General features: G+C 40.6%; 1 protein-coding gene across 1 annotated transcript in view; it reads left to right on the top strand.

Annotated features, from left to right (window-relative positions):
• The window catches only part of zbtb45 (zinc finger and BTB domain containing 45), a 29,330-nt gene extending 10,376 nt beyond the window's left edge, over window positions 1-18,954 (top strand). Inside the window, exons 4-7 of the mRNA XM_057844419.1 lie at window positions 2,031-2,171; window positions 9,864-10,004; window positions 14,034-14,304; window positions 17,844-18,954. Of these exons, the coding sequence (XP_057700402.1) occupies window positions 2,031-2,171; window positions 9,864-10,004; window positions 14,034-14,304; window positions 17,844-18,244 (954 nt within the window). The 3' untranslated portion in view covers window positions 18,245-18,954. The remainder of the gene's footprint in view (window positions 1-2,030; window positions 2,172-9,863; window positions 10,005-14,033; window positions 14,305-17,843) is intronic.
• The last annotated feature ends 730 nt before the right edge of the window (window positions 18,955-19,684 follow it).

Here is a 19,684-nt window from a genome sequence, read left to right as displayed (position 1 = left end):
ACAATGTGATTTTCTGTTTGTTTTTTCCACATTCTGTCTCTCATGGTTGAGGTTTACCGATGTTGACAATTACAGGCCTCTCTAATCTTTTCAAGTAGGAGAACTTGCACACTTGGTGGTTGACTAAATACTTATTTGCCCCACTGTACATCTGACATGAATAAGACTTATATAAATACTCAACGTTGAGAGAGCGGCGTGCATTCGAGTTGACTGCAGCAAAATGCTAGGTCTGTGTGTGAGGAGAACTTCCCTTCGTGTCCGTCTGTGACCAAACTTAAGTCCATCTTCCTTTTTTAATAGAAAGTTTGTGGTGTTTACTTTCCACTTCAGTGCTGGGGTCTTGACAGATTAGATTATTTATATTTTATACAATCCACTAGTAAACACGTAGGCAGTCAAATGTTAGCAAACTAACATTAAAAGTTAAGTGTACGTTTTTACTACATGCTGTCAAATATATTTTCTTTTAACAAATTGATCATTACTTTGAGCAAGCATAAGTGTCCTCGGGTGACTGACTTGACACTCAGTTGTTTACGTGGTCGACGACAGAGCCCTATCCATAGCGTGCATGTTGTGAGCCTTCTTGTTTGGCTTCGATAAAAGCACAATGGTCCTCCCAATCTTTCAGTGTACCTGGCGTCGGAATTACAGGTACCCCACGCACAGCATTAAACCATCGGGTTTTTGCTTTTTGAAAGTTAGAAAAATTATGTTTTAAGTCATGAACACATTGCATTCCTGTGCACATATATGGCTAGATATCCTTTGGGATTTGGGGGCGTGGTTTTGCGATTGGTCCATTGTGTGAATGACTCATTTATTTTCTTCAAACAACAAAACCGAAATAAGTAGTAGACTGACTGTAGTAAATCAGGTTTCTTTATCAAACAGTTGTTCATAAATAGAATCCAAATCCAATTTCTAAGCACACTCTCTTGTATGACAATCTGCAGTTTGAATGGGAGTTTGTGTTGAAAGGAGACTAAGCTGTTATATGAATAGGTTTATGTGTGTGTTTTTTTTTTTTTTTTTTTAATAAAAAGAAATGAGACGTCTTTCCTATCTAACAACTCAAAGTCCTAATATGCTTCTCCAAAACACAATACAAATGTACACTAAGACATTGATTCGCATAATCGCAAACTAGCTTAGCGCTCCGTGCCATGTAGTAACGTCTCATCAACAAAAAATACAAAAAATACAACTGGCTTCATTTATTCACCTCTGAAGGAAGTACACTGGATCTAACAACACAAAATACAAGGTAACTCTCAACACTTCGTAATACTATATATTCAGCAACCCAACCTAAGAGTAGCAGTGAACTCTCTCTTGCTCTAATTACAGGCGCACGCATGCAGCTTCACAGTACACACAAACAAGGACCCATACGGGACAGCTCATAGCTTCCGGCAAAAATCGATTATCAAATTCTTTGACAACTCATTCATTAAACGATTAGTTGTTGCAGCCTTTGTAAATGTCATCATAAATTATTATTGTTAAAAGTCGATCTCATGATTTTATAATTATTATGACCCATTATTTCTTTTCAAATTCATTCATCATCCGTACATAATCCCGATGAGTGTTGAGAAGCCTATCATCATCGCAGACCAAAATAGATTCCTAATATTTATTCTAGAAGTACATTTCAGAAGCGTACCAAAGTAGTAGAATGTGGTTTTACAAAAGGATTTTATTTATTTATTTAAACACAAACTGTCTACTTAGGTATGGAGTGTAAGTATTGCTGCTACCTCTGTGGTTGTACGGATGGTAAGGGGGTTCATGGGGAAGGGTTTCCATGGTTACAGTTTTCAGGCATGCAGGGCTGCATCGCTTTGCTTTTCTTTGCTTTAGCCTCCTCTCGCACTGCATTGGCGCACATGACTGACATGTTGGTGCTCAGTGTGCCTCTCACTGAAAGCAATGGACATCTGCTTTCTAACTGTAGGTCATGAAAAGATGTTGCTGTTGCTGCAGCTCCTTCTTTTTCAGTGATAATCACCTTTCTGTTTCAGGTAATGGGAGACGGAAGCGAGGGTGTGGTAGTGAAGGACGAAGGCGTGCAGGATGCCGATGGGACGGCCTTTGCCCTGGAGGACGGCAGGCGGGATGTAGCGCAGGGTGGAACCCAGGGAGCAATGGCGGGATTTGGACAGGTGAGCTCAAAAGTGAAAATGGCTAGGAATCGGCAAGTATAAACGGGCACAAAAGCAAAGGATGCCAGCAGGGCTTTTGGATCCCTTATATGTTACAGTGGATTAATGCAACAGACTGCTTGAGGACAGCACAGCTTGTGCAAACAATATAGTGCATGCTTGTATTAGGGCTGGGCGATATGGCCTTAAACATGTATCACGATAAATTGAGCAGATTTATCTCGATAACGATAAATGACGATAAATTCGCCCAAGCGTACTGTTATATAATTTGAAAATCTGAATCAATGCATGAAATACAGATTAACTGTTTCTTGATTTATTTACCAGCATTCAATTTCATATACTGTATTTAACAATTGTACATGCAGTCTAAACATTAAGTTTATAAAAATGTAATGTAAGCAATAAGAATTCAAGTATGAACATTTATAACAGCGTGTATGACTTGAACAATGTACATTATCAAAATCAATATGCCTGTGCAAACATGTCATTGTAACACAAATGACTTGCAGCTTGAACAGTACACTTCAAAAAGACAACTTGTTAATGGCTGCTGTGACATAATTATTAAATACAAGTGTTTACATTATGGTTTCAGGGTCCCCCCCAGTGCATTTTTTAATAAATGCACGCACAAATGAAACCCCAAACAAACAGAGAGAGACACACACACATTAAAGCTATATTGATCTTCTTCAAATGAAACGCTTAAGATTTTATGATAGCAATAATGACACAGAAATAAGCACATACAGAAAAATAGCTGGGGCCATTTCTCGGTCATTATAAGTTTCGCCGTTGGATTGTACTTTAAGCTGAATGCTTTACCATCACAAAAGCTATCAGAGGAATCACACACAGACAGATACAAAATAATGCCACATAGTAATTGCTAGATGCAGTCCGTGCCCAATCCACTCATTAAGTTCAGCCGTTTCGACAAGTTAGAGCCGCTATCCGACTACATCACGTTCATTTGTAGCGTTAGCCGCTAGCTAGCGCTAGCCTGGCTACCAGTAGAAAGCACTGAAAGCACCATCTCCGGAAATTGTGAGAACAGCAGGGAGGACAGCGGGTGAAAGCCCGTCTGGATGCCACTAAGAGTCTACTAAATGTCGGTTAAAAGTTTGGTGAACCTCTCTTAAGCCACACTCCATCACGTTTTGCTTGTAGCGTTAGCTGCTAGCGTTAGCTTACTGGGCTTTTGTTTGATTGGCTCCTTGATGATCACGTGACTCCCTACGTAAGCCCATTGACGGTTTCTTAAAGGGGAATGAACATAGACGGACAACACAGAATCAAAGCGGGATGAAAAGACTATATTTTCTTGTTTTATTAATTTACCGAATTTACCGACATGGTCAAAATTACGTCGGTCATCGTTAAGAATTTCGGTGACGGTAAATTTTCGGTTTACCGCCCTGCTCTAGCTTGTATAGACAATGACTCCGACCCGTCTAAATCTGGGATACAGTACTAGAGTAAATTATTTTAGTTTTGTACTCCTCAATATATTTCACAGTATATACCGTAATTTCCCGAATATAAGGCACACCCGTGTATAATGCGCACCCCAAATTTACTTGTAAAATCTAGGGAAAATTATTGTACCCGTTTATAACGCGCACCCTAATTTTAGCACCAATAAATAGAAGAATACAAGAAAACAGAGCTCGTGTACAGATACAGAAATGTCATTTTACTGACTGGTGAAACACAGCACAAGCATAGCACATTGGTAGTTCAAAACATTACAATAAACTGACAATATTTACTGTAATAATATGATTTGACAACTTCTCCAACTCACCAGAACCGAGGAGAAAACAAAACAGATGCGACTTTTCTTTTAAAGGCTGCTGTATAACTTGCTCGTCTTCCATGGATTGATACGGTCAAATGAAAGTGAGTCGGAAATCCGTGAGCACTCATCGCTGTCGACACGACAGTAACAGTAGGAACTATTTTTTTTGGGTTTGAGTTTCCCGAGGGACATATAGTTGACGGACACAGGAAGTCTGTGTGCTTACGTTTGTTATGGTCCGAGTTGCAGAGCTGCAATAAACGTTGACTCAAATGACTTCAAGAAACTAAATTCTGTGCTTTACGAAGAGTGAAAAAAGCAGAATTTAACACAGACGAAATCATTCGGCCGATTAGAGTGAAGTATTACCAAAACAAAATGGTGACGTCACGTACCGTAATGGTCGACAACGGATCGCTGCATTCGTTTCTTCAACACAACGTGGCCGTGTCAATTTAAAAAAATCGGTTTATATATATTTATTTATATATATTTATATATATATATATTTCTGTCTCCATCCATTTACCCGTTTATAAGGCGCACCATGATTTTACAAGTTGATTTTGCCGTTATATTCGGGGAATTACGGTAACAATTTTTTTTCATAGAATCGGAATAATGTGAAAAAGATCTGGTTTTAAACTGTATTTTTAAAAATGGTTTTTTAAGGTCTTCAAGGTAACAAATTAATAAAGATGTAAAAGGATAATGTCAAAAGAAAAAAAGTTGTAAATCACCAGTTTCATGACCCTACTGCACGGTACTGAATCTTAAGCTAGGTTTATACCGCAGGTCTAAATGCACAAATCAAACTTTTTTGTGTTTTTCCCGACTTAAGTCACGCATTAACTTGATTGTCTAAACGGAACAGGTCGCATAAAAGTGAACCATTTCAAATCCGATCCAGGTCACTTTCGTATGTAGTTAAAATCCGATCTGGGCCACATTTTTCCAGAATGTGGCTGCGGTATGTACTGTCAAGTCCCCCAAATCGCAATTCATGCAACAATTACATCAACAAAGAGTGAGAGAGACAGGGCGCTACGATAGCGATGGAGCTGTGCATTAGCGTTTTAGGTAAGAAACACTAATTAAGAAAAGGAGGTTGTGGGGGGTATGGGATAAGCCTAAGAATGCTTGGTTTTCTTTCTGTGCTTCAAATGAGCAATATTTTAAGATTGCTTTTTGCTTACAGGCCGAGAGTCGGGGCAAACTATCCCTATATGTGTGCGTCATGCACGCTATATCCATATAATCCATATAAACTTTGAATATAAGACTAAACGTGGATTATTTATGTCTGTTATTTGTGTCCACTTTTTGGAAATCAAAATATGATCACCCTAGAATGACGTTGAGCCTGCATTTGTTTTGATGCACCTGCGCATGCGGGTCTGCACAGTGCATCTCGAACTGCGAATTAGTGCACATGCTTGAAACTTAAACGGGCTCAATGGACAAAGGCAGTCTGAATAGGCACGCCAAAAAAACAACAATATGACAATTGTGCATTAAGAGCTGCGGTATGAACCTAGCCTTAGTCTTACTTACACAGTCAGTGTTACGTAATCTTATAATACGAAATTTGCCGATATTACAAAGTGTCACAATTTGATTTGATTCAAGGGCGTTTGATCAATTTAATAAAATGTTATGTAGGGATGTCCCGATCCAGGTTTTTGCACTTCCGATCCGATACCGATATTGTTTTGCACTTCCGATCTGATACCGATACTGGCTGATACCGATACCGGCCTATCTGAGCATGTATTAAAGTTATTTAGCCTCCTTACTTAGTTGTCAGACTCATGTTGAAAAAGGTTTTAGTACTCTTGATAACAACTAGCCAGCTGAATTAGGTGAGTTTGAATATCACACGGTTGGTAACAAGAAACTGACCTGTTTATTCAGTGACAAACACAAAACATTATAAATAACAAACAGAAATGGCATAGTCAGTCAGTAAAACGTGCAAATAATATTGTAAATGGTCTTAAAAAAGCAAAACACACCAACAACCTCAGTGGAAAATCCCACAAATTCCCCAAGCCATTAGATGCTTTTAATGTTTCCTGCTTTAGTTACAAACATTGTATAAAAAGCCTCTCAGGTTTAAAGTGCCTGTGACATGAAAAAGCATGTTTATTTCATAATACACGCTGTATTTTATGCCCCTGAATGATATGGACCGCTTGGATGTGTGTGGAAGCGATCGCTATATTTATTTAGTTTTTTGAATCCCGCGCCATGAAAATGAGTGACTTCCGGCTTCGGTCTTGCATTGAGGAGGAGGGCGCTGTGACGTGTACGGTAGAAGACGTTCTCTTCACTATACAGTGTACTGTTGTGTATGAGGACGAAGGATTCAGCTGATTTTGCGGATTAATACTTTTATTTTTTGCATCACGCCAGCCAAACGGCTGCAGAAAAATCATTCTGTATGCGGGAGAGGCGTATGCGCCTTTTTGGAGTTTCAAAAGGTTCCCATTCACCGTGGATATTTACTGTGGGACCATTGGACTTACAAGGAAGTGAGTAAACATCTTGTTTTGTATTATGTCAAATACGAATACAGTGATTACAAAGTAAACACTATAAAATTCCTTTAAATAAAGGACTGCTTACGTTTGATCATTGATAGGCATGTAAAAAGCTATCCTCATGCTCATTAGCAGTTAGCTGTTAGCACGTTAGCTGCACAACAACTCCAGCCACCCTCCTCCAGGGAACGAACTGTAAATTGCTCTCCGCCGGGCGGTTTGCCGATCCGCAAAGAAACTCGACAACCGGGTCGTCATGTCAAATAATCCAGGCTAGTTATGTGTGATTTTCCACTTCGAAGACTTTAAAACATCCCTCGGTTCGGGTTAGCATGTCGGCTAGCTGTCACTCCTTCTGGTCTGTTTACATTCTCCGAAGCCGGGGAAGGGAAATTACATATGTCCGATTTAGGTGTCATAAAATATCGTTCGGGAGGTGTGACAGTAAAGGTGAAGTCGACAGTTTTGACCACTATGGAGTATTTTTGCCATGTCGTCTTGAATAAATAGATTTTTATTATTTTATATTCCATTTAGCACAAGATTGTTATTTGTCATGACCATGCCATTTATTTAGCAATTGGGGAAAGTACTTGGGTAAAAAGAATATCCTGTAAAAATACTGAAGTAAAGAGACAGAAACAATGACATTTTGCCGCTCTCTTCGTCGCGTTTTCCTCATTGTGAATAGTTCCCCCTCGACGGGCTGACTGGTCCTTCTCAAGCCATTTATATAGCTATGGGGGAAAAATACTTGGATAAAAAGAATATCCTGTAACAATATTGGGAGTAGAGAGACTGAAACAATGACATTTTGCGGCTCTCTTCGTCGCGTTTTCCTCGTTCTGAACAATTCCCCCTCAATGGGCTGAATAGTAAAACCGATGAGCCCAGTCTACCGCTGACGTCATCCACCTGTTGGGGACGCTAAAGCCCTATAATGGTAGGCGTGGCTAACCGGCAGATTAAAAGACTAATTTCTCGTCATCTGCGCTTTGCTAAATTGTTGTATATAGTCGAATCGTCTCAAAATATGATTCTAATTCACATAATAATGCCATTTAAGACTTTTCTTCTGGTGTCATATGCTCTTTAAATAAACGACTATTTCAGTATCAAGTTAACATTTTAAATCAGTAAATATAATACTCAAGTCCCCATTCTGTATCAGCAGCTTTAAACTACATTCAATTCATTTAATTTTGCAAATCAACTTTTAAAGTTGTTAAAATTGCTCCCGTTATTCCATAAGTTCCCTTCTGTCTACTTTCGACATGTGAAAGTTTTAAAACTGTTTTGAAGATAGATTAAAGTCAAGATTTTGCCGATTTAGGAGTATTTTAGATAAAAAGTTAATTAGGTTCGCTTGGAAGGTTCACAACAGCCTACTAGGGAAGTCTTCTGCTTTAAGATGGCGGCTGTTTACTAACGCATCTGGTTTTCAATACTTCAATGTTGCCAACGCAGTCGAGTCTGTCATGTAGCATCTTGTTGTATATACATATGATATCTATTATCTCCAGTAAAACGACGTTGACGTAGTTTGTAGCGGCTATCGGCAGCAGTCAGGTATACTTGTGTTTTTTATCCAGCGGCATGACTTGAGCTAAAGCCGTGAGTTGAGCATTGGCATTACCCGGGTCTAAGACAAGTTATGTTTACTTTCGGAACGCAATGCGGTCAGTTTCTCATTGTGTCCCGCTTTACTTGACATATTTCAATGATCGGAATTTGGATGTTTGTGAATCGTTCTCGAATCTTCCACGGCCGAATCGCGTGTTGGATGGCGCGTCTTTACTCACGTGAGATAATGGCTCGTCATCCAGAATGAATTCTTCAGCAATGACTCCTGTTATTCCCTGGGCTTTGGGACTGTCGAGTGCCAGTTTGTCACGCAGAGCAAAAGTTTCTGCCAGTGTTAGTTGCGTAGGACCTATCTTTTTGTCTTCGGTTTTCTTAACATACTCCTCATATTGTTTGTGGTGGTATTTCGCTAAATGCTTGATTAGGTTGGTTGTATTCAAACTTCTTACAGCTTTACCACTACGCTTGCCTTTATTGTGGCATATTTGGCTCCCTGCCTCTTCGTCTTTGTCGTCCTTTAAGGTGAAATGATCCCACACAGCTGACATTTTTACCGATAAAGTCTCTCGGTAAATTGGGAGACGGTTATGTAAATGTAGTGTGCTGAAGGTATGCCGTAAAATGTGGACCGGATTTTACGGAAACCGAAGCAAAAACTGGAATGGATTATGTAAACCGGTGCGCTAGAAAACCCAGACCGTACTTAAAAAAAAAAAACTGGATCGGAAGTCTGGATCGGAATTTTTCCCGTGTTCCGATCCATATCGGCGTCTGATCCTATCCAAATATCGGATCGGGACATCTGTAATGTTATGTACACATTTGGCACAATCACTTTTACATTTTACATTAGGCATTGAAAGATAGTAAAATCTAAATTGAATGATGGAGGTCGAGTTAGGCAGGAGCACAGAAGTAGCCCCCGATAGCGCTATACAAGTATAACACCAACCAACCAACCAACTCCAACTCTACTTGCGGCCGCCATACGAGGTTCTTACTCAGCCTCGCATTAGACATGTCACACTTGGTGTCGACCTGCTACCAGTGGCTTCTTTTCCACATGCTCACATTTGCCCGGGTCGCCTTGCTAGATTTTACCTGCTGTAGTGTCCTGATATAAATTCAACAGACGTCGTCTCTGGTTAAAAAAACAAAAAAAAAAACATGAAAATGTGCATTAAATGAGTAGCGTCTTTATTGCAGCGGATCTGCTTAACAGCATGGCTGTACTGTAGGTTTAGATTGTTTCTGCCTTCACAATAGTGATTTACAAGGTTTTCTGAAATCAAATTAAAGGTCTCGCTGTACAATCTATCACATTCAATAGAAGAGAGTGGCGGTCGCTTGATCTATTTTGTTCATTTTGACGTTGCCCTGCCTGACTGCCTCCGGCATCTGACACAACAGACAAGTTAATTGCTGTCAGGACTCAGTGCGACCTCAAATCCTAAAAAGTGAGCAGAAAGGCACCCTGCGATGTGGCCCGACGAGTCCGACGGCAGTTTTCTTTTTCACAAATGCTAGCGGCTTTTTGCGACTGTTATAATAGCTGGGTTTGAGGAATGAAAAAAAAATTCAGGGGCTTTGCGCAGTGGAAAGCGCGGAAATAGGACATGCGTAGCATCGCGGCTCAGATGAGGGCTGCATTCATGACGGTGAGCGTCCAAGGTTCTCACTTTGGTTTCCCATCAAGGATTTGTAAAAGGCCTACAAAGTGCTGAGTTTTTATTCCAATTGTGTGTTGTCTTTCAGGACTTTTATGATGAGCAGGGCGTCTTCACTGAGAGTTTCTGGCCGCAGAGCGAACCTCCTCAGCCCATGGCGTTTAATCCCAGAGGACGGGTCAGCAAGCCCCTGACTCCGCCCCCAACTTCACAGTCCATCAACAATCAGGTACGTTTTTTTTTCTTCAACATTTGGCCTTTGAACTACTAAAATCGGTTGTATTTGGTCTACACGATGTGAAACACAGTTGAGCATTTTCCCAAATGAAATACAGTGATAACCTGAGATACTGGTTTAACTTGTTCCGTGACCATGTTTTTAATTCAAAATACTCGGATCTCAATTCCTCTTTCCTTCTTAAAATACACGGCAATGCCATTGATCCATTGCAACCTCCCAAAAACTTTCAAAACAATGAATATACTCATTTGCTATACCAAACTTGTAGAGTAAAACAAATAAAAAAGAAAGGGAAAACAAATAGAGAAAAAGTATTTCCCCCCTTTTGAATTTTTTTTTTTTTTTTGCGTAGTTTCTCTATCTAAACTAATGTTACTAAAAAAAAAACTCATTGATGGCTTTTAGCACATTCAGGGACACTCATTTTTCTGTTATAGTAGATGTATGGATTGACTTAACATTGAAAGATAATTTCAGAGGGTTAAGTTGTCCACATAAAGTAATGTAATGATGGGTTATGTCGTTTCCAATAAAAACAATTCTCCAGTGGCACCACTGACATCACACCACTGGACCAGAAGACCAGCAGGGGTGGGATTTGACAAATTTGCCGATGAAAAGAAATTATATTTGAGACAAGTTATGATTCGATTGATGACATGTTAAATATATGCTAATTTTAATTTGCTGTTTAAAAAAATACTTAAGGATCACGTGAGTTTGTTTCTTTTCTGGCAGCTCTGGTGGTAATCAGGCTTGGGTTTGTTTAGTGAAGTGGAACTTAATAAAGTGTCAGTTTTTCAAATTTTTAATGGATTTTTCCTTTGAATAGAGTTACCATCTAAAAAATATTTTATTTATGCTTACTTGGGTTGTCTTTGATTTTTACATTAGTTTGTGTACAACAGAATTGAATTTCAGAAAGAGGCAAATATTTCTTCAAGGCACTGTAGCAAACAACAAACTGAATTCAGTAATCAAGCATAACAATTACTCACTGTATTTTTCACATTATAAAACACTTTAAATCCTTCTAAAAATTGACGGTTTGCCTGATAAACCAGTGCGCCTTTGTTTGAATTTTGCTTGTGCTCATTGTCATCAAATCTATTTCATTTAAGCATAAACTGTATTATACTGTTCCAGTAAAATGCTCAGGAAACAAGATCATAATTAACAAAAATAAAGCAATGAAAAACTATACATATTTAAAATAAAGAAAATAATTTCAATGTTAAAAGATTGAAAAGCAAATGAAAAATCCAGTACATTGATGCTCTAAATAGTCTGAATGACTTAAAAATATAAAAGTAAAAAGGTAAGTCTATTATAGAAGTAAATATAATACAAATATATATGTGCAGTGAGGCAAATAAGTATTTAGTCAGCCACCAATTGTGCAAGTTCTCCTACTTGAAAAGATTACAGAGAGTAATTGTCAACATGGGCAAACCTCAACCATGAGAGACAGAATATTGAAAAAAAAAAAAAAAACAGAAAATCACATTGTTTGATTTAAAAAAATAAAATAAAATAAAATAAAAAATAAAAAAATTCCGAATTAGAGTGGAAAATAAGTATATGGTCACATACAAACAAGCAAGATTTCTGGCTGTCAAAGAGGTCTAACTTCTAACGAGGTCTAACGAGGCTCCACTCGTTACCTGTATTAATGGCACCTCTTTTAACTCATCGGTATAAAAGACACCTGTCCACAACTTCAGTCAGTCACACTCCAAACTCCACTATGGCCAAGACCAAAGAGCTGTTGAAGGACACCAGAGACAAAATTTTAGACCTGCACCAGGCTGGGAAGACTAAATCTGCAATAGGTAAAACGCTTGGTGTAAAGAAATCAACTGTGGGAGCAATTAATAGAAAATGGAAGACATTTAAGACCACTGATAATCTCCCTCGATCTGGGGCTCCATGCAAGACCTCACTCTGTGGCGTCAAAATGATAACAAGAACGGTGTGCAAAAATCCCAGAACCACACGGGGGGACCTAGTAAATGAATGACCTACAGAGAGCTGGGACCACAAAGGTTACTTTCAGTAACACATTGCACCTAAAGGGCCTAAAATCCTGCACTGCCAGATAGAGGTGTGCAAAATTTCCGATTCTTAGATTATTCGCGATTCGGCCGTGGAAGATTCGAGAACGATTCACAAACATCCAAATTCCGATTATTGAAATATGCGAAGTAAAGCGGAAGTACACAACACTCAGTGCGCCGCGCGGTCTTCGGGATGGAACGGAGCGAGAGTAGCTAAACATCATGCTTCCCATTACCCGGCCCCTCGGGTAATGCCAATGCTCAACTCACGGCTCTAGCTCAACTCATGCAACGAGACAAAATACCACAACAACATACCAGACTGCTGCCGAAAAGCTGCTACAAAGTACATCCATATAATGTTACAGTGGCTGTCATTGATATAGGACTAGATGCAATATAGATTTGGTAGTGTTAGCAACACATCTACAAAAAGCTAGATGCTGCGTTATAAACGGCCGCCATCTTAAAGCAGTACACTTCCCTGCAAGGCTGTTGTAGCGAACCTTCCAAGCAAACCTAATTAACTTTTTATCTAAAATACTCCTAAATCGGTAAAATATTGACTTGAATCTATCTTTAAAATAGTTTTAAAACTTTCACATGTCGAAAGTAGACAAGAGGGAAATTATGGAATAACGGGAGCAATTTTAACAAATTTAACAGTTGATTCACAACATTAAATTAATTGAATGTAGTTTAAAGCTGCTGATACAGAATGGGGACTGGAGTTTTTTATTTAATGTTATTTTTGTATATTTGTTTACTGCTATATGTTAACTTGATACTGAAATAGTAGTGTGGTTTAGCCTGAGAGTATTTTTGAACAATTTTGGAGCTAATGTACAAAACATTTTTAAAAAAAGAGAGGAAAAAAAAAGGAGGGGGGTGCATCAATAATCGTTTTATAATCGAATCGGAGCCTCCGAATCATAATCGAAAAGTTAGGTGCCCAAAGATTCCCAGCTCTACTGCCAGACATGTCCCCCTGCTGAAGTTAGTACACGTCCAGGCCTGTCTGCGGTTCGCTAGAGAGCATTTGGATGATCCAGAAGAGGACTGGAAGAATGTGTTATAGTCAGATGAAACCATAATATAACTTTTTGGTAGAAACACAGGTCCTCATGTTTGGAGAAGAAAGAATACTGAATTGCATCCGAAGAACACCATACCCACTGTGAAGCATGGGGGTGGAAACATCATGCTTTGGGGCTGTTTTTCTGCAAAGGGTCCAGGAAGACTGATCTGTGTAAAGGAAAGAATGAATTGGGCCATGTATCGAGAGATTTTGAGTGAAAATCTCCTTCCATCAGCAAGGGCATTGAAGATGAGACGTGGCTGGGTCTTTCAGCATGACGATGATCCCAAACACACAGCCAGGGCAACAAAGGAGTGGCTTCGTAAGAAGCATTTCAAGGTGCTGGAGTGGCCTAGCCAGTCGCCAGATCTCAACCCCATAGATAATCTGTGGAGGGAGTTGAAGGTCCGTGTTGCCCAACGACAGCCCCAAAACATCACTGCTCTAGAGGAGATCTGCATGGAGGAATGGGCCAAAATACCGGCAACATTGTGTGAAAAGCTTGTGAAGAGTTAGAGAAAACGTTTGGCCTACGTTATTGCCAACAAAGGGTACATAACAAAGTATTGAGATGAACTTTTGGTATTGACCAAATACTTATTTTCCACCATGATTTGCAAATAAATTCTTTAAAAATCAAACGATGTGATTTTCTGTTTTTTTTTCCACAGTCTGTCTCTCATGGTTGAGGTTTACCCATGTTGACAATTACAGGCCTCTCTAATATTTTCTAGTGGGAGAACTTGCACAACTGGTGGTTGACTAAATACTTATTTGCCCCACTGTAAATATAAATATAATAGTAAATGTAGTAGAAATTGAAGCTTAAAAAAATCGAGTGGAATGAACATGCCTAAAGCTCATCAGATGCTTTTCGCACAGCTTCTTTTCCAGTACCCAGTAAGCCAATCCCAGCCGCCGCCATTCTACATGGGAGGGATGGACACTATGGCGGGGGCGGAACCCAGCCAACAGGCGCCGCCCCCAACCCCCATGACACCGGTGCCACCGCCTGCCACCAACACGCCAGCTGCCTGCTCTTCAGGCCCATCGCCTTCCTCCCAAGGATCCGAGACCTCCTTTGACTGCACACACTGTGGCAAATCTTTACGTTCCAGGAAGAACTACAGCAAGCACATGTTCATCCACTCTGGTAAGCGCAGACACTCTGCTCACATCAACAAACCTTGGTTTGGCTCAAAATCCTGATTTCAGATAAAAATGTTCCGATTCGGATACCAGCATCGGAACTAACGCCGAAACGGCCGCATTCACTGTACTGTGTACTTAAGAGCTCTTAGAAAGGCAGGCTCCGATGCCTGTATGTCCGCTGCGCCACAGCAGGTGCCGACGCTTGCGACGCATGCGCAGTGCCAGTAACACGCTATGGCTGCACAGCAGCAGTAGCAACAACATGTCAGCTGTTTGGTGATACTTTGTGATCGACGCTCCCACCCCCATGTCAAAATGCAAGATTTGTCATCAGGATATTTCAGGAGTTGGCACAAATGTTGCCAAATTTAATACCACTAACTAAATAAAGCACCTGAGGAGTCAACATGGAAAGGAATACAAGGAGTTTACCAAGGAGGAAAAAACAGCTGCAACAGCAGCCACAACCGCAAACTCTCAGCATGCAGCGAAGGGAAACACTACCTAGAGACGTCCAAAAAACAACAAGAATGACAGACAAAAATTTTGAATTTATTGTCCTTGATGACCAACCTTTGTCTGTTAAAGAACGGGCCGGAATTTGCCTCTTAAAGCAACACTAGGTAACTTTTCAGTTTTCGTTGTTTTTAGCGACACCAGTGGACAAAAGTGATAGTGTTTTGCCTTAAAGCTGAAGTTCAGAATTTTTTTTACATTGGGCTTAATCTTCGAGCAGGGGTTTAATTAATTGGTGGAGTTCATTTCTACAAATTCCGGCCGTTTGCAAGTTATTTGTTAGTTTCAGGGCTCCGGAGTGGCCAATCGTGCTCACGCTGCATTATAGGAAGGTGGGAAGTCGAACTTACCCCTTCTGAGGGTACCAGTTGCGACCTCAAAGCGTTCCAAGCTAATGTGAACAGCAAAGATGGCTGATCCTGACAAGTTGCTTTTTATTTTGCGGTCAGCTGTGGAAAAAAACTGATGTGATATCACTGGGCCCTGCTCCTCTGCAGAGCTTCTGGATTAGAAATGTTCCTGTTCATACTCAAATTATTGACAGTTTTAATAACTTTATGTTGAAAACATGGCCAACACTATTGATTGCATGGGTCATCGATGATTTTCATGTGTGCATATGTTGTTTTTCATTGCCATGCTAATATGGTCCAATTGACTAGTGCCAGCTTAGCCGGAGCCCTGAAACTAACAAATGACCAACAAACTACCATAATTTTTGCACCGTAAGGCACACCTGACTATAAGCAGCCACCCCCCAAATGTGACACAAAAACGGCATTTGTTCATAGATAAGCCGCAGCTGTCCTCACTGTATTATGGGATGTTTACGTCAAAAGATATTAACCAGTAACACGTTGACGGCGGCATCGTACGACTGTCATAAGACCAAATGAACCACCATGAAGCTTTGAACCAATTGGCTTAAAAGCTTCATTGCTCCAAGAAGCTCCATTTGGCCATCACTGCTTCTTTGGGGGAGACAGTCAACTTCTTCTGCCACCTGCTATCAACACTGTTGCCCTCCAACATGCCTCCTAGCATGCGTTGCAGCACTACAGATGTAAATAACAATCAAAATTATTGTTCTGTGCTAATTATTTATTCAGTTACTGTTCCCGTTTTTTCAATAATGGCGTACCGCAAGCAACATGTCACTTCCGCTCATTAGTATTCATGACATTAGCTACTGTTGCTAAGTAGGGACAAACTACCGTTCGTCCCTAATAGGAAATGAATGGAAATTTATTGTTATAAAAGCAGTTATGTTTAAAAAAAAAAAAAAAAAAAAAAAAAAAAGGAACCAACAAGTGGCTACCAGAATCTTCCACCATAATAGTGTCTCAATTAACTCTATGGCTGCCATTTACTGCGTTTGACGCCCAATCCATTAAGACTGGGACGGGCGAACGAACATTCATTCAGTCACTCTCCGATTTTCGGGGCATTTACAGGTCACTTTGTTCATTTGAATTAGAGTCACTGCCTATTCATTCACGGGTAACCTCCTGTTCTGTAACCCAAAATCAACAGGAGATGACCCATAAAATGTCCCCCAAATCAACAGGAAATGACTGAAAATCAACAGGTAATGACCTAAAAAGGCCCCAAATTACCTGGCTGGCTGGCACTGCCTGCTACTGATGGCCATAGAAGTGGGAGGGGCCCAGTTGGATGGGATCATTCGCTGCCACCCTCCCCGTTCAAATGAATTGGACATTTACTAGTGATAAACTTACAACAGAAGGAGGAAGGTAGCTTGTTTTTCTGTTTATCAGTTGTTTTGTAGAATATCCTAGAATGATTACCTGACCAATGTATTAATAATCACTGTATCGCCATCGTGAGATCGTTATCGCGAGGTTTGTTTTGCAAATCGTATCGTATCGTGAGGTAAAAACAGGTTCTCACCCCTAGTACAGACCCCCTGAAGATATAAAAGAGGTGTCATTCAACTACTTGTCAGTCAACATATCATCATAAACGTTAACTTGTTTTATAAAGGTTGAAAAGTTACCTAGTGTTGCTTTAATGGAACACCTGGAGCCAAAGCATTGCTTGCCAGGTCGTAAATATATCTCTGAAACTGCCCTGCCCCAACTCTATGACAAAGATTAGCAGGCATCTTTTAAATATGCTGAAAGATATGCGTGCCGTCAGTTTTCACTTACTTCAGAGTCTGAAGTAGTGTTGAATTGGTCAATTAATATATTGATTACTCTGTGGAATTTGTTTGGATAATATTAAAGGATATAACAATTTATTTTTAATTAAAATTCTATTTTAAAATTGTAATTGCTTGTAATTGGACTTTTTGCCAAAAAAGATAACTTTAGTTTCAGTTGGACTGTAATGTGATTAATAGTTCTACAACTTTGCACAGGCTGCATCTGTTTTACGTGAAGTAGCTGAATAGGTAAATGTATTTATTGTTTACTGTGTGGGTTCTATTATGATATTTTTCTGTTGTTTTTGACTGTCTTAATGTCAAGAGATCATTTGAGTCCCTGTTTGCCCGGTTCCATATATATATTTTTTCAAATTGGCAACTGTTCACTCATTTGCAGTTGCATTTAAATACCTTTTTGTTTGACACTTTTGACACATTTGTTTCAAACATCTTTCTACTATTCTGTCCAACTCACAGCGTGAGTGTCCAGGCTTTCTTGCTTAAATTGCATTAAGAAAAAAAAAAAAAAAAACGTCATGGCTTCAAGTTCTCCAGCATAGTGCCGCAACTTTTTTGAAAAGATCTAAACATTTTAAATTTCACTAGTTCAAACCTGTAGGAACCCTGTGATGAGCTATTACTGGTTTGCCTGGATGGATCTGACACTATCTTTGTAATTAAGTAGTCCTTGGCACATCGGCACTTGAAAAACTTTCTTCGTACATTATGTTCCCATCATGGTTGTGTATATGACATAACACGATGTTCCTGTCCCACTTCAGGATGAACAAAGGTAGACCGTGCATACGCAAGCAGTAAAATTAATTGTGTTCCACTCACATACCTGCCCACAGGCCAGAAACCTCACCAGTGCTCCATCTGCTGGCGCTCCTTCTCCCTGCGTGACTACCTCCTCAAGCACATGGTGGTGCACACGGGTGTGCGGGCCTTCCAGTGTTCCATGTGTGGCAAACGCTTCACGCAGAAGAGCTCACTCAACGTGCACATGCGCACGCACCGTGCCGAGCGCACCTTCCAGTGCAACGTGTGCCACCGGGCCTTCACTCATCGCACCTTGCTGGAGCGCCACGCCCTGCAGCACGCGCCCCAAGCCCCGCCAGGGCGCGGCGCCGAAATGACCTCTCCCACCAAGCACAGCCCTCCCGCAATGGGGGGGCCCTCAGGTATGGCTGGAGCGGCCAGCATGGTCGGTGGCATGGCCAACATGCCAGGCCACAGCGCTGCGTCCAATTAGAGTCACCGGCGGGGATGCCGGTGCCAGGCCAGTCAGGCCCTTCCTTGAGCTGGCCGCCGTAGGGTCCCAATAGCAGAGCTGGGGGCTTGAGTCACATGACTTGACCCCAGTCAAACTTCAGTTGCAATTTTTAGCTTTTAACTTGCTTGACTATGATTAGCTTTTACTCGGACTCTGTATTCATGAGACTTGCCTCCAATTTGACTTGGACTAGATTTTTCTAAATCTATATTAGAAAAAAAATCTCAAAGCACCCTACTTACTATATATTGCTTTGGGATCATTGGGGAAAAAAGATGTGAATCTGAATTTGTTAGTCCAGATAACTATCACAAAGCAGACACTGAGTGCAAAGGTTGTATGACTTAGTTTATGATTTGCTTAACCCAAGTAAGGACTTGACTCAAATTCAGCAAACTCTTGTTTGATTTTTGCCACAATCATTTGGGATTTGAGACTTGCATACGACTCGCACATGTGGCGTACTCCCAGCTCTGCATAACAGTCCAGAAACTTACAACGGGGCTCCCGCAGAGGCTCTTTTGGAACATAACGCACAATTCATTAAAACCGTATTTCCTCATACTCGCTCTACTGAGCCCACATGGCCAACAACCTCACAGTATTAACAGACACTTGAACATTTCCACAAAGAGCCTCTGCGTTAGGACGAAGTCCCATACGGGTCCATATGCGGCTTGAAGGGGTCTAGAGAGGGGTGGGTGTTATGGGTTCGGGTTCGGGTTGGGGTGGGGGGGTTATCATAAAAAAACTCAGTAGGAGATTAATTAAGGTTTCTTTCACAATCAATTCATTTGGTCTCAAAAAAATCTATCAAAGGCCACCCTGACCCAGAATGGCGTACCGCACGCAACACGTCACTTTTGCTCATCAATATTCCTGACGTTAGCAATTGTTGCTAGGCGGGTCAACCTCCTGTTTGTCCCAAAAAGTAAGTGCATGGAAATGGTGTACGAACGAGATGTTTACTCAGTTAAACCTACCAATTCTGTCTGAAAATGATGTCCCTGGTGCCAAATTCACGGGTAAAGATGTGGAAGAACATACAAATGTTCAGTTAAAGAGATGGCTTGAGTCTCGTGGGCTGAAAGAGACGGGAAAAAGCCGACCTGATCCAGGGGTAGCTTTTTTATCGACGGCTTGTGTGCATTGCCTTACGCCACTGACAATGACATTCTCCTGTTTCAACAATCCATCCTTTACCACCATATGCCCTGTCTTTCTTCTATATTATATCCTCTGGTTTTCTTAACCTCTCTGACCGTTCTTGGGGGTGATTTACATTGCTATTTTTGTGTAGCGATCGCAAATGCTACACAGTCATTATCAGACAGAAGCAGCATGGCAAAATGCCACGCTTAAAAATATCAAAATGGCTTACCTCTTCGTCTGTAGGACCATGGCCCCCAACAAAATGTT

The sequence above is a fragment of the Corythoichthys intestinalis genome, chromosome 8 (genome assembly GCF_030265065.1).
Source record: "Corythoichthys intestinalis isolate RoL2023-P3 chromosome 8, ASM3026506v1, whole genome shotgun sequence".
Taxonomy (NCBI): Eukaryota; Metazoa; Chordata; class Actinopteri; order Syngnathiformes; family Syngnathidae; genus Corythoichthys; species Corythoichthys intestinalis.
The sequence above is the reverse complement of the archived record's forward strand: the minus strand, read 5'-3'. Positions and strand labels throughout refer to the sequence as shown.